General features: G+C 59.6%; 2 protein-coding genes across 3 annotated transcripts; both read left to right on the top strand.

Moving 5' to 3' along the window:
* The first annotated feature begins 705 nt into the window (after window positions 1–705).
* On the top strand, window positions 706–4390 carry NME4 (NME/NM23 nucleoside diphosphate kinase 4). Its single transcript, XM_085313743.1, has 5 exons — window positions 706–799; window positions 3448–3578; window positions 3785–3886; window positions 4069–4181; window positions 4270–4390. The coding sequence occupies exons 1-5, from the start codon at window positions 706–708 to the stop codon at window positions 4388–4390; spliced, it is 561 nt and encodes a 186-aa protein (XP_085169869.1).
* A 687-nt stretch (window positions 4391–5077) lies between these two features.
* Window positions 5078–13548, top strand: DECR2 (2,4-dienoyl-CoA reductase 2). Of its 2 annotated transcripts, none has more exons than XM_085313739.1 (9): window positions 5078–5239; window positions 5479–5547; window positions 6021–6072; window positions 7854–7989; window positions 8707–8831; window positions 9479–9572; window positions 9875–9979; window positions 10589–10777; window positions 12295–13548. In XM_085313739.1, exons 1-9 carry the CDS (start codon window positions 5145–5147, stop codon window positions 12327–12329), a joined length of 900 nt encoding a protein of 299 aa, XP_085169865.1. In that variant the 5' UTR covers window positions 5078–5144; the 3' UTR covers window positions 12330–13548. The 2 variants fall into 2 exon arrangements, with proteins under 2 accessions (XP_085169865.1, XP_085169864.1); XM_085313738.1 differs by having other exon boundaries at window positions 5101–5239; window positions 10589–10806.
* The last annotated feature ends 293 nt before the right edge of the window (window positions 13549–13841 follow it).

Here is a 13841-nt window from a genome sequence, read left to right as displayed (position 1 = left end):
CAGAGCCTGCCTGGGAACAGCAGCGTGCCTGCATCTGGGGCAGCTCGTGGTGGGGAGGTCTGGGCAAGGAACGTATGGGCAGGGAGAAAGGCATGGGATGTTCCCTGCTGGGGGATGCTCCATACTCGGGTGCTCTGTGCCAGGAGGATGCCCAGTCTGGGCATGCTCCATGCTGTGGCCACGCTCCATACTAGGATGCTCCATTCTGTGGATACTCTGGGCTGGGGAGATGCTCAGGCTGAGAGTGCTCTGTGCTGGGACGCTCCATGCCAGGATGCTCCGTACTGGGGATGCTCTGTGCTGGAATGCTCTGGGCTACGGGTTATGCCCAGGCTGGGGATGCTCTGTGAAGAGATGCTCCGTATCAGGGATGCTCCGTACCAGGGGTGCTCCATGCCAGGATGCTTCGTGCTGGGATGCTCCAGCCCAGCAGGATGCCGGGCTGGGGATGCTCTGTACCAAGGTGCCTTATCTGGGCTGGGATGCTCCAGGCTGGAAGGCTCCAGACTGGGATGTACCGTGCCGGGATGCTCCGGGCCGGGATGCTCGGTGCAGGCAGCGAGCCGCGGCCGCCACCCCGGCGCTGGCGGCTGCTTTAAGGGGAGGGACAGAAGCGTGACCCGGCCCCGGGCCCGGCGGGGCCATAAAGCCGCCGCCGGGGAGGCAGAGCCCCGCTGCGGCCAGGTCCGACCCGCCGGCCCCGCCATGGGCTCCCTCGGGCGCTGCCTGGCCCGGAGCCTGCTGCGGGGGCCGCCGGGCCCGCGCCGCCCCCTCGGGCCACCCCGCCGCCACGGCTCCGGTGAGACCCGGCCCCGGCCCCGGCGCTGTCCCCGGTCCCCCCGACCGCTACCCGCTGTCCCCGTCCTCCCCTCGAGCGGTGCCTGCTGTCCCTGTCCTCCCCGAGCCGTCCCTGCCATCCTCCATCCTACCCTGAGTGGTGCCCTGGAGGGGTCCCCGCATCCCTCATCCTGCCCCCCAGCAGTGCTCGCTGTCCCCTGTCCTGCCCCGGGCCGGCTGCCCTGGGCACCAGTGGCCCCACGCAAGCCCTTCCCAACCCTGCGCAGGGGGCAGGGGGCCTCACAGGGCGCTTCGGGGGGGGATGGTGCCCAGGGTCTCCCGCACCCCCAGTGTGCCGGCATGGGGCAAAGAGCTGGTGGCTGCCCTTGCACCACCCTGCGTGTGCAAAGGGGCTCAGAGTCCCCCCGGCCACCCGGGCCTGCCTGGGCTGCGTCCTGGGAAGACGGGGTGGGAGTGAATGCCGAAGCTGGGCCACGTCCAGCGACGGGCAGAGACGCCCGGGGGGAGGCAGCCGGTCAGGGCTGGTGCTCGTGAGCCGGCTGCGCACCCCGGCATCACCACCCTGGGGGCACCCAACAGCCGCGGGCAGCTGGACGCATGGCTTGCAGGCGCTCACGGGGCCACGCTGCCGTCCACCCACCCCGCGCACCTCACCCCGCTCCGGGGAGCGATTCCGGGGCCCGGGATGCAGCAGGGCAGCACTGGCCATAGCCAGTCCTGGCTCTCCGTAGGCAGGAGCTCTTCCCCCTGCTCTCTCCCTTCCAGCACCCAGTTTTGGGGTTGGACACCCAGCGTTGCAGCCGAGGGGTAGGAATCACACCAGTAACCTGAGACTAACAGTAAAATGCTTTTGCTTAAAATAATCTCTCTCTCTCTTTCTCTCTTGCTCTGTGCCCTCTGCCCCCCGATGGACAGGGCAGTCTCCGCACACGCTGCACTTCTGGGGAGCTTCTGCCTCCCTCGCTCAGCTGCTACTCAGCTCCTGTCCCCTCCTGCCGGTTCTGCTCTCCTGCGTCTTGCTGCAGGGCGTGCGGGTGGGGGCCGAGGGCCTGCAGCCGGGGTGACGGAGGTGCTGCACCCTGCTGTCCCCAGGGTGGAGAGCAGGTCCGGCCGCAGGGGCTCGCGGCTGCCTTGGGGCTGCAGCAACGCCGAGGCAGGGGAAACCTGCTGGCCTGTAGCTCGAGGGGTTGGTTTTCCACTAACGAAGCGCTGAGATTCGGGAGCCACTTGGTGCCGTGACTGGCCCAGGACTCGGGCTCCCTTTAGGGGAGTGGGAGCCGGTCATGGAGCCCGGCATCGCCCCAGGCCCCTGGCCCCAGATGGGAGGGATGGCAAACGGGGCTGGCAGGCGTGGTGGGACAGGACTCCCCGGTGCCAGGACAGCACAGCTGAGTACGTGGCTTGCTGAAGCCAGAGCATTCTTGTCCCACTTTGGATTTGAAGGGACTGTTTTCCTGCCGCAGACACATCCGCATCCTTCCGGCATTCCCGAACACTCGCTGCTCCTTATGTCATCTGCCTGCAGCGAGTCCCCTGGGCCTGGCTGGATTTGTGGTGCCGAGTCCACCCCACTAGCACAGCCCAGGGCCACGTGTCCCTGCTCCGGATGCTGGTGGGGCCGGGCTTTGATGCTCGCGGGCCGGCCAGGCCTGACATCCCTGGGGAGCCCGGGACATCCTGCTGGGCCCCACGTGTGTCCCACCCCATGGGGGCTGCAGCAGCATGACTGGGCTTCAGGGGCCTCCTGAAGAGCCAAACCGCCCCCGCTCCACCCCTGGCAAGGCGCTGGAGGCCCGTCCTAGGGACCCAGCTAAAGTGACCCAGTACCCATCTGTCGCAGAGGGCCCAGGGGTGGAGGAGGTGCCTTGTCCCTGCACAAGAGCTCAGATTTGGTACTGCAGCTCTCCAGGTGTCCTTGGCCTCTGGCAAGCTCCCAGCCACCATGGGGGCTGAGCCAGGAGATGCCAATGGGTCTGTGGTGCAGAGTCTGGTTAGTGGCACTGCCCTGGTGTCACCCTGGGCCAGCAGACTGGATCCACAGGACACGGCAAGAGGCGCAGCACGCCCTGGAGCAGAGGAGGAGGGTGCGCCCAGAGCCCCCTCATCCCCTGCCTCCTGCCACTCACTCAGGGCCAGAGGCCTCCTGCATCCTGGCAGAAGGCTTGGCGCCCCGTGCCGCGGCTCCCTCCTCACGGGATTGCCGCGCAGTGGCAGGGGACAGCTGTGGCCCCAGGGACAGTCTCGTGTGACTCAGTGCCAACAGCCACAGTTGGCTGGCAAGTGAGCTGGTGATGGCAGCCTGTGCACCTTCCCTTTCGTACAGCACCTGGCACTGAGGACCTGGGGCCCTGACAGAGCACCATCTGTTGCCCCCACAAATCTTTCTCATCTTGAAATTCAGCCCAAGCACCCCAGGACCCTCCAGAGCGCCAGAGCCCCTCATGGCAGAAACTGGGCCAGCCGTTCCCGTAAGGGGCACCATCCCCTCCCAGCTTTGCTGGGTCTGAGCAGTAACCCCTGGAGCCCTGGGGCTGCCCGGCCCTCACCACCCGTGCCAGATGTCCACTTCCCAGCGTGGGAAGAAGCAGTGCGCGGCCCCATGGCCGTGGCCCTGGGCTGGCCTTGATCTGCCGTCCCTCCCTGCCACAGGCACCCCTGAGCTGCAGGAGAAGACATTGGTGCTGGTGAAGCCCGACGCCGTGCAGCGGCGGCTGGTTGGGGACGTCATCAAGCGCTTCGAGAGGCGCGGGTTCAAGTTGGTGGGCATGAAGCTGCTCCAGGTATCTCCTCCCCATGGAGCTGCCATGGCCCTGGGACCCTGCTGTATCTGCTGTGCTTCCAATGGAGCTGCCCCACAGGCAGCCAGGGCCTCCTCTCGCTCTGTGCCAGGGTTGGGGTCACCTTTTGCCCCAAAGCCTGGGCAAGGAGGTGGGCATTGATCAGAGGTAGGTGCCCCAAGTGGTCCTCACCCATCCCTTGCCTCCAGGCCAACCATGACATCCTGGACAAGCACTACCACCAGCTGCGGCAGAAGCCCTTCTACCCTGCGCTGCTCGCCTACATGATGTCGGGCCCGCTGGTGGCCATGGTGAGCTGGGAGGCCTCCGCGTGGCCGGGGCGCCACGTGCGAGCCGGACCCAGGTCGGGCTGGGCGGGAGCGAAGCGGCCGCCGTGCGCTGCCGGTGGCGCCTCCGGGCGCCCACACGCCGCCTTCGGCTCCGCGCGGCGCCGGTGGGAGGCTCTCGGCCTCAGGCGGCCCGCGGCCCGCAGGTCTGGGAAGGCTACAACGTGGTGAGGTCCACCCGCGCCATGGTGGGGGACACCAACTCGGCCGAGGCCAAGCCGGGGACGATCCGGGGCGACTTCAGCATGCACGTGAGCAGGTAGAGGTGGGCCGGGCGGCGCGGCGCGACGCGGCGGGGGGCTGCCCGCCCGCCCCATGCCATGCCCACCGCCGCCGTGGCTGCGCAGGAACGTGGTTCACGCCAGCGACTCGGTGGAGACGGCCCACGAGGAGATCGGCTTCTGGTTTCGCAGCAATGAGCTGGTGGCCTGGGAGTGCAGCGACCAGGACTACACCTACGGGCCCTAGCGCGGCTGCCGCGCCGCCCCGCTGCCCCGTGCCCCCATTAAACCGGCCTCCTCCGGGCCTGGCTCCGGTCTCCGTCCCTCCATCCCCAGGCGGGGGCCATGTGGTGGGGGGCCATGGGGCAGGGGTAGGGGCTGCTGCAGCCCGCAGCAGCTTCCGCTGAGGCAGAGAGTCTCTGCGATTTCTCCGGGAGGCACTGGGATGTCACTGGGGGTACTGGGGACGTTGGGAAGACATTGAGGACGCTGGGATGGCGCTGGGATGGTGCTGGGGGGGGCAGAAGGGACACTGAGACGACACTGGGAAGACCTGAGATGACACTAGGATGACACTGGGCGGCAGTGGGGACACTGGGACGACTCTGGGGGGTACTGGGATGACACTGGGCGGCAGCGGGGACACTGGGACGACCCCGGGGGGTACTGGGATGACGCTGGGATGACGCTGGGGGGCGCTGTGGGACACTGCTCGCGCCCCTGCGCGGTTGCCAGGCAACGCCTCCGCACGCCGGCGCATGCGCCGCGGCGCCCTCCGCGCGGGCGACAGGGAGGCGGGAGCACGCGCCCTGCCTGTGTACCGCACGGCGGGACTACAGCTCCCGGCATGCGCTGCGCCGCGGCGACTACACCGGCGGGGGTGCCGCTGCGGGGCAACTACGGTTCCCGGCATGCCCCGCGGTGGGCCGGGCCTCCCGGCGTGCTCTGCGCGGGCGGCGCGGGTGCCGGGCCGTGCGGAGGCCCAGCGGAGCGGCGCCGCCATGTCGCAGGCCGGCGCGTGCCAGCCGCCGCCGGACGAGGACACGGACGACTGCCTCCGCGAGTACCGCCACCTCTTCAGCCCCGACATTCTGGCGTGAGTGCCTGGCCCGGCGAGCGCCGTGCGGAGCGCGCCGTGGCCCGGCAGCTGGAGCGGGCGGGCAGCCCCGGCTCAGGCCGCGGCCGATGGCGGCCTCCGTGGGGTTAAGTGCCGGTGCCCGGTGCTGCTCTCCTCCCGGGCAGGCCGGGTCCTGCTTGGGCCCGTGGCTGTGGGGGGTGAGGGCGGGGGCAGGACCTGCCTGAGGTTCAGCTCTGAGCTGCTCTTTCCCTCCACAGCGGCAAAGTGGCGTTCATCACCGGCGGCGGCTCCGGCATCGGGTTCCGCATCGCGGAGATTTTCATGAGGTACGGATGGGCCGGGGACGGTGCCCGGCGCTGGAGGGCCCGCTGGGAAACCCCTGTGCCGTGCACAGTGGTGCTGCGCGCGGAGGTGTCCTGTGCTGCCTCTTCAGGAGCCTGTGGCAGAAATGGTTTAAATGCACGATGAGGAAGGTGATAAAGGCTTCCCTTCCTTTGCAAAGGCTGTGGTAGCAAGGCCTCCTCCCTGCCAGAGCAGGTGGAGACAAGGTAGACCTGCAAGGGGAAAGCTAGAGGCAACAAGAATTTTGGGAGAAGCATGGGCAGGAGGCATGGGCAACCTACTCTGCACCAGGCTCTGGTAGGGTAGGAGGCAGGGGTGCACCACAGGCATTCCTGCCCTGTCGCATTGCTGCCACTCCCATGACTCACGGACTGAATTTTTGGTAATCTTCAGGGGTCTGAAGTCACTATAAGGAGCCAGCCGTGTGTGGTTGTTCTCACTTGGCCCTTCTTTGCAGGCATGGCTGCCAGACCATCATTGCAAGCCGGAGCCTGCAGCGAGTGTTGGAGGTAAGTCTGTGGGCTCCAGTGTGACCAGGAGGCAGTGTGGAGATGTGTGAGCTCCTAGAAATCTTCCTACTCTCTACTAGAGATGGAGCTAAGAGCCTTGGAAATAGCATGTCCTGTGCTGTCCCGTTTTCTCCCTACCTGAAGGAAGCACTCGGCTCTGATCAGCTCAGCACCAGCAGAGAACTGCATGCTGTGGATGGGATGGGAGAGAGGTTAATGTAGGATTTCAACTAGGATGCCTCACGGCAGGGCTCAGCAAATCACTGTTCTCTTCTCCCCCCACACACCCCTGGGAATCTCTGTTATTTGTGGCTTGACAGAATAGAACTGGCCTCTGAAAGCCTCAGGCAGCAGGTCTGTTGCTCTGATAGAGCATTTGTATCTATAGTTGTTCACAGGAGCTTGGTACTGCATTGCTTTTTGATTGATGAGGAAAAAGAGATGCTAAGAGGCAAACTGAAGACTTATCAGTAGGGAAATGGCGGTCTCAGGTTAAACTTGAATATCAGCTTAGATTAGGGGGCCTAAATCCTCCTGGGCCTAGGATTATATGGGTTAGTTTTTGTGTTTTGAGGAGTGAAAGATGCCAGCCTAGAAAGCAGAGACTGAAAAAGCTGTATTAGTCTGGAACTGCACTGTGTGCAACTGGATGGGACAAACACTCACCCCTGGGTGTCTGATCCTGAGCTGGTGTTTGGCTGATCGAAGATTTATTTCCTCCCTACTGGCTTGTACTGTGGTCTCAGACTGAAAGCAGCTGTGAGACAGCTCTGCAGTAATGTGAGCACTGAAATATATAAACGATCAAAATTGGAGCTGGGAGTGAATTCGTATGACCAGTTGCCTCTTTGAGGTGGTTAGTACTGTCGTTTTGCCATCGCTCATGCTCGTATCCCGGAAAACTGGCAGCAAGACTAAGCAGCCTTCCAATCCTCAGGGACACTGGGGTCTCCTGAGTGTAGGGACCAACTTCCCAGGCTCTTGTTGCTGGGTCTGCTTGTGTGGTAACCAACGGCTTAAAACGTCTCACAGAACAGCCAGATGAGCCTGCGCGGGAATGTGAAGTGTCACTGGATGTTGTGTGGTTACACGGGTTGCTGTTGAGTTTGCGTGTCCCCTGTGTTTAATTTCCTGGAGCTGCCTGGGAGAGTCGTGTTTCTTACAAATGCCGTGGAGGTGGTTTCTGGCAGAGACGTTGAGCCGCAGAGCTGGCCTTGCTTTGTCTCGCAGGCAGAGTCCACAGTAACAGTTGGTTTGCATTTGCCCTTTCGCCTGTTAAAACAGGTGGCATCTTAAGGTTAACTGTATCTGGGCTCTTGCCAAAATGCCATGTTGGGGTCTGACCTTTGTACTTGCCCTGCAAAAATTTTGCTCAGGATGTGCTGTTGCAATGCCAGGCCATTAAGTTAACTGGGTTTAGTGAGCTGTGGCATCAGTTCTTGCCTGATGCTTGTTTGAATGCAATATGCAGGAGTTTTCTCTGGCACTGCAGGGCTTTGGCTCCCCCAGTGCCAGCAGGGTGAAGTTTGCTGTGCTTGGGGAGGTTTGCTCCCAGGGTGAGAGAGGGGGATTTCTATAAACAGAGAGGCTGTGCTGGCTGACGAAATGGAGCTGCTTTTAGGCTGGGCTGTGACAAATGTTTGTATAGGCAACACCAGCGTCTGCTGTGCACTAACGGAGCGCGCTCCTACCTGAACTGTAGCTCACCTGTTATGAGGTCCAAGTCTCCCCCTTGCTGAAGGAGAGAGTCCCACAAAGAATCTCTCCTCTCTCTTTTCCAGGCCTCAAAAAAGCTGGTGGCAGCCACGGGCCAGCGATGCCTGCCTCTGTCCCTTGATGTCAGGCAGCCCCAAACCGTTGTGGCAGCAGTGGATGAGGCACTAAAGGAGTTTGAGCGGATTGACATCCTTGTAAATGGTGAGTCACTGGGGTGTGGGGACGGGGAAGATTTGCCACAGTCTCCCTGTTGAGCGGGGCATTTCCCTGCAGGTGGGCTGTGTTGGCCTAGTGTCTGGCTTTCTCCCCTGTAGGCTGGGAGCATCCTTGGCAGCTGATGGTGTGCGCTGCTGGGATTTGCAGAGAGAACGGTCTTGCAGAAAGGAAAGACTCACTATAAATGCTTGGCCGTACTTGCTTGTCTTGGTGTGGGTCATCCCTGCGCTCCCTGCATCAGCAGCCTGCTGCCCCTGCGCTGGCTGTGCTGCTGCTGTGCTGCTTTACCCCTTTATCAGGGCTGTTTCCACTGCTTGGTTCCTTGTGCTGCTGGCCCAGCTGAGGGCAGTGGGAGTCCAGCTCATAAGCTGGAAGGTCCCCAAAACTGCCATGGCTGAGGTCATGGGGTGAAGCTTTAGCAAGCCATCATGCTCCACTCAAACCTTAACTGCAAAACAAGGGAGTAAAGTAGCAAAGCAGCCTTCTGGCAGGAGCTGTGGAGAGTAGAGCACTCCTTTGCTAGCATGTGGCACCCCCTCAGCTCCTCTCTGATCTGAGTATGGCTCCAGTTTGGTAACCCCCAGCAGCAGAATGTGTGTGCACATTCACCCTTCCTCACCGTGCCTCTTGCAGAGCGCTGTGAACCTGCCTGATCTCTCTGCAGCCCTGTGCTGACTGTGCCCCTGGCTGCTTGTTCTTCAGGTGCTGCAGGAAACTTCCTGTGCCCAGCCAGCGCCCTGTCCTTCAACGCTTTCAAGACAGTGATGGATATTGACACTGTCGGTACCTTCAACACCTCCAAAGTGCTCTTTGAGAAATGCTTCCGGGTAAGTGGCTCCTGAGCCACAGGACTCAGTGGAGGAGCTCCTGGTAAGCAGGGAGTTAAACTCAAACAAACCCCACCTCACCCCTGAGAAATTCAGTGAAATGTAGTAGGCAAAAGAGCTCTTGCTTCTGGTAGCATGGTGTACAGTAGCCCTGCCACCCAGGGCTGTGCTGTCTCTGTGCCACCTCCTGGGAGCCAACTCTGGTTAGATCCAGTCCATTCTCTTTCTGGGATGGCAGCTGTTGCACAAAATGTAGGAGCTGTGGACTCCAAATCTTGCATGTCCCTAGTCCCTAGCTTTGACTTTTGTGGCACCTTTCCATGCCCTGCCCTGTGTAGAACACAGCTCCTGGAAGGGGAAATGCTACCTCAGAAGAACCTGTAAACTCCTGCTGCTATTCCAGCTCCTCTCTTCTCCCTTGGTGCTTGTTCCCCACTTCCCCTGCCTCTCTGGAAGCTGGCTGTTGGCCAGCGTGGCTCAGTGAGGCCAGATGGGCAGTGCTGCCCCAGTGGTGAGTTAGCAACTTGGAGGTGGCTGTGTCCACATGCTACCCCCTCCCCAGCCCAGTTCCCTTGTTCCGCCAAGCTCTTCTATGGGATCCCATGTGTTATTCCCTGCCTAACACTGTGTCTTGTTTCCTTCCCCAGGACCATGGTGGGGTCATTGTTAACATCACAGCAACTCTGAGCTACCGAGGGCAGGCCCTCCAGGTGCATGCTGGTGCTGCTAAGGCTGCTATAGGTACCTAAATGCTCCTTCCTGGGGCTCTGCAAGTTATATAAGGCTGGTAAGGGAGCTTGTTGTTCCCAAATATTGAGATAGGAACATGTCCGTAGGAAATGTGTATGTACGAATCAGAGTAGTTTCTGTGCAATCCAGGCATGTGCTATGTGCCCGGGGTTTGACTGAAGCTCTTCTCTCCCTTGGGCTACTTTTTTCCAGGGTCCTTTGTTCTTGGCCAGAGTTTCTGAGCTCCCCTACAGTTGGTGGAATAGTTTTGGTCTCTGTTTCTCATTCCTGTTGCAATCTCTTCCCCTTGCCAGATGCCATGACCCGTCACCTTGCTGTGGAGTGGGGACCCAGCAATATCCGAGTGAACAGTCTGGCACCAGGCCCCATCACAGGCACTGAGGGCTTCCGACGCCTGGGTAAGGCAGTGTGAGACTATCTCTGTCTCTGCAACGGAAATGACTTGCCACCATCTTTCTTGGGGACTGTAGTGGACCACCAGTGCCAGGCAGCTCATGAGGCATGTGACGCAGTCTGGGCCATTCATACTGGGCTGAGCTGTCCTGTGGCTCTGCTGCCATGGCTTTCTGGGAGAGCAGGAAGCAACCATCTTCTCAGCGCCCAGGGTGCTGATATTTCTGTCAAGTGACAGCTCTTTTTGCTCTCTGTGATGTCCTGATGTAACCAGGTCCCCTACCTGATGGTTTGGAAGTCTATCAGCAGAGCACCTGTTCAGTCATAGAGGCTGGGAAAGCTGTGAGATCATGCTGTGAACTCACTGTTGCAGCATCCAGCATGTATCCCACTGCTGGGCTTGAGATCCGCCCCCTCCCCATTTTTTTAATCCCTTTTTTCAAGACTTTCTCTGGGATGTTCCCAGAGCTGTGCCAGCATCTCCTCTAGGTTCCCTTCAACTTTCAGCAGTTTGTCCATGCAAGCAGTGCTGACAAGTTGCAGTGTCTGGCAGGCTGTGATGATGGACAGATGGCCCCATGGTCCTAGCCAATACTTTTTCTTCCACTGTTTAGGTGGGAAATTTGCTGAGAAGGCAAACTACTTTGAGATGATCCCCCTCCACCGCGCAGGAAACAAGACGGAGATTGCTCACAGCGTGCTGTACCTGGCGAGCCCCCTGTCCTCCTATGTGACAGGCACCACCTTGGTTGTGGATGGTGGGAGCTGGCTGACCTCTGCCAATGACTTCCCTGCCTTGCTGGGTATTGCTTCATCCTCTGCTAAACTCTAGGTGACGTGCATTTCCCCCTCCGTGGGATTAGAGCCGGGCTCGTGTCAGAAAGCCCATTGCCCCATGGTGTAGGGCATGTTTGCCGTCCCAAAGGGTATCACACTACCTTCTTTCCCAAGTGCCTGGTCATATTGTGCCAGTATCAGGCGCTGTCCCTCCTGCAGGCTGCCAGCCCTGCAGGTGGTGTGTGTCATAGCAAGCTTTGGGGATCCTGGGCGACTGGACCAGGTCTAAGCACCCACGACACATCCCTCCCTTGTGCCCAGTCCGTGCACACACAAGTGAGTCTGCACAATGGGGCCTAGGCTGCATTCCCAGATGGGCAGCACGTGGTGGTGGTGGGGGGTCAGCTGTGATCCCTTCAGAGGCATCCCAGGAACCCTTTGGGAGATAGTGAGACCCCTGCCCACTGCCACTGTGGCAAAATGGATACGTCCAAGGGTTAGTGAAGACCATAGTGACCATAGTGCTGCCTGGGCAGATGAGAGAAACTGCAGCAGCACCAGGGCGCCAGGGAGAAGGGGCAGAGGTTGAATGTTAGTGTCTGTAGGCAAGGGCAGCCAGTCCAAGTCTTGAACTAGCAGTGCTTGTTCTCAAACTTTCCTCTGCTTTTGGGAAGGTAGAGCAGGGTCACCCACTAGGCTATTACCAGAGCAGGCACAGAGCAACGTGGGAAGCATCTCTGAGTTCTTGTGGACTTGCTGCATTGTGTCTGAGCAGCCTCATCTATCAAGGAGGTCGTCGTTGCCTGCAAACCCCATGCGTGACCCCTTCAGCTCATCCTATGTTGAGATACACATGCCAGCAACTGCCTGAGCGGCATCCTGCTTCATGGAGCATGCAAGGCAGTTCCCCCTCTTTGGAGCCAGCTCTTGCCTTTCTTGTACGTACTGTGGAGTAAGAGCTGGTGCACAGCCTTGTTGACTGCTGGTACCTGCTGCTCCTCCACCTGCTCGATGAAGGCTGAGCCAGGTCCTTCATGTCCAAGCAAGGGCTGGATGGTGGTGCAGTGTTGGCTGTAGCAGTGGGCAAGATGGAAAGCCTTGGGTTGACAGTCCCTAGGGATAACTTGGGAAGGGCAGAAGAGCTTATTGGGTTTTGCCTCTGAGCCTGTGCTTGGCATAGTATCTCTTGCCATTTCTGCTGAAGGATAGTTGTGTGAACACCTCTGAGTGCCTCCTAAAGCAATGTGATGCCTTTCTGCACCCCTACCAGCAAGGCTGGGTACAGGAAGTCTGACAGTTCCTACCTCCCCTTTCTTCCTTGCCTGAATTACCACAGCATATGTTGCATTGTGGTCAAATTGTATGCAGGACTTGTTTTGGAAGAGGTGGGAAGGGAGCTGGCACTTCGTTGCTAGGCCTTGTGCTTTTTTGGAGAGGAGTCCTTTCACCCCCTGTCTCCCCTACCTAGTTCTCCAGCTTGGCAGGCTCCGTGAGGGCAGGTCTGGCCAGGACTGTGCATACTGACCTCCCTGCTGTCTTGCAGATGTCTGGGCTGCAGGAGCAAACACAAATCAATGATGGACAGCCTGGGATTGACTGATGGACAGGAACGTAACCAAACACTGCTGCTCTGGGACATCTCGGGGGTCACATCACCTGGAATCGGACCTGATAGCTGCTGCTTCTATTGAACAAGCAACTGGCGGTGATGATGCTGCTTATCCTGTGTCCGCCTGGGGGAGGGAGCACCAAGGATGCTGGGGGGGGAGCAAGCCTACCCCAATTCTGTGCTGTTGTCTTCTGAGCTGACATGGCTGAGATTGCAAGGATAGAGAAGTGTGCACAGGCTGTGACAGTCGCTGTCCAGTTCATGTGCCCCTTCAAGTTCTCCTGGCCTTTGCCAAGTCTCAGGCAGTGCTGCCCCAGGATCTGTATCCCCTTCCCAGCCTTTCTCCTGTGTCAGAGAGCTGCTGGAGCTGCCCAGCAGCACCACCCCCTTTTGGGAGGAGATGTACCTCAGCCTGTTGTGGGCTGAGCAAAGCCATGTAATTCCTCACTGTCACTGCTCGCTGCCGCATCTGTGCCTTGTCCTTCTGCAGGATTAGCCTCAGCACTCAGAGCATCTCTTGCTTTGTAACGGGCGCTGGCAGCTCTCTGAGGGCAGGCAGGGACCAAGCTGCTCCCTGGCCCCTGGCAGGAGCAGAAATGGCTTTGTAACCTCCCGTGACGCTAGGCCAAGAGCAGGTTTCTCGGTGAGGCAGTGGTCTCTTGAGGCTGGCACAGATGCAGCTGGGATGACCGTTATCCCAGGAGCAGAGATGGCATGTCTAAGCCAAAGCCAACCAGAACGTGCTCTGCACCACTGTGCAAACTGTAGAGATGTCCGGCTTGCTGTCAGCCCTGATCCATCTGTCACACTGGTCCCATGCTGTCTCCTTTCTTAGTACAGACACTACAGATGCAGGTAAATCAAGGGCATACTGAGATCCAGCTGAAATTCAGGCCTTTCTAATTTGGCCACTGAGCTGACAAGCTGCAGGGGGCTACAGCAGTTCTGTGCTGGGCTGCTGGAAGCAGACCTGTTCCCTGTGCTGGAGCCTCGTGGGGCACACACTTACTGTGTGCTCGTGGCTCTGCGCTGCAGTAATCAGTGTCCTGCTGCTGCTGACAATCTTTAAGCTTCTCTTGAATTCTATGAAATCTATTTTAGAAAATTGTATTTCTTACTTGATTGTAGACTTGACAACTTTTGCTCCTTCCTCCAGGCCGTGAATAAAGAACTTCCAGTCATCTGTGACACTTCTCATCTGTTCACCTGCTTGGGGAGTTGATCCTGCAACCTTTGTTCTGCCTCTGATTGCTGTGAGCTTGGAAAGGGTTGCTTGTTTCCCTTTTTCACTTGCGATCCTGCAGTGTCAGCAGCAAGAGGGTTGAAAGGCCAAGTCACATTTTAGGTCAGAGCATCCTTTACACCAAGGTTTCTATGCCAGATTACTGCTGCATGAGCAAAGCAAACGGGCTGTCTATGGGCACCCTGGGGTGCTGGCTGATACTGGTGGTCCCAGTCAAGCCCTGAGGGAGGATAGAAAA

Source organism: Rhea americana, unplaced genomic scaffold (assembly GCF_003343005.1).
Source record: "Rhea americana isolate MKP2758 unplaced genomic scaffold, rheAme1 scaffold_394, whole genome shotgun sequence".
Classification (NCBI taxonomy): domain Eukaryota; kingdom Metazoa; phylum Chordata; class Aves; order Rheiformes; family Rheidae; genus Rhea; species Rhea americana.
The sequence above is the reverse complement of the archived record's forward strand: the minus strand, read 5'-3'. Positions and strand labels throughout refer to the sequence as shown.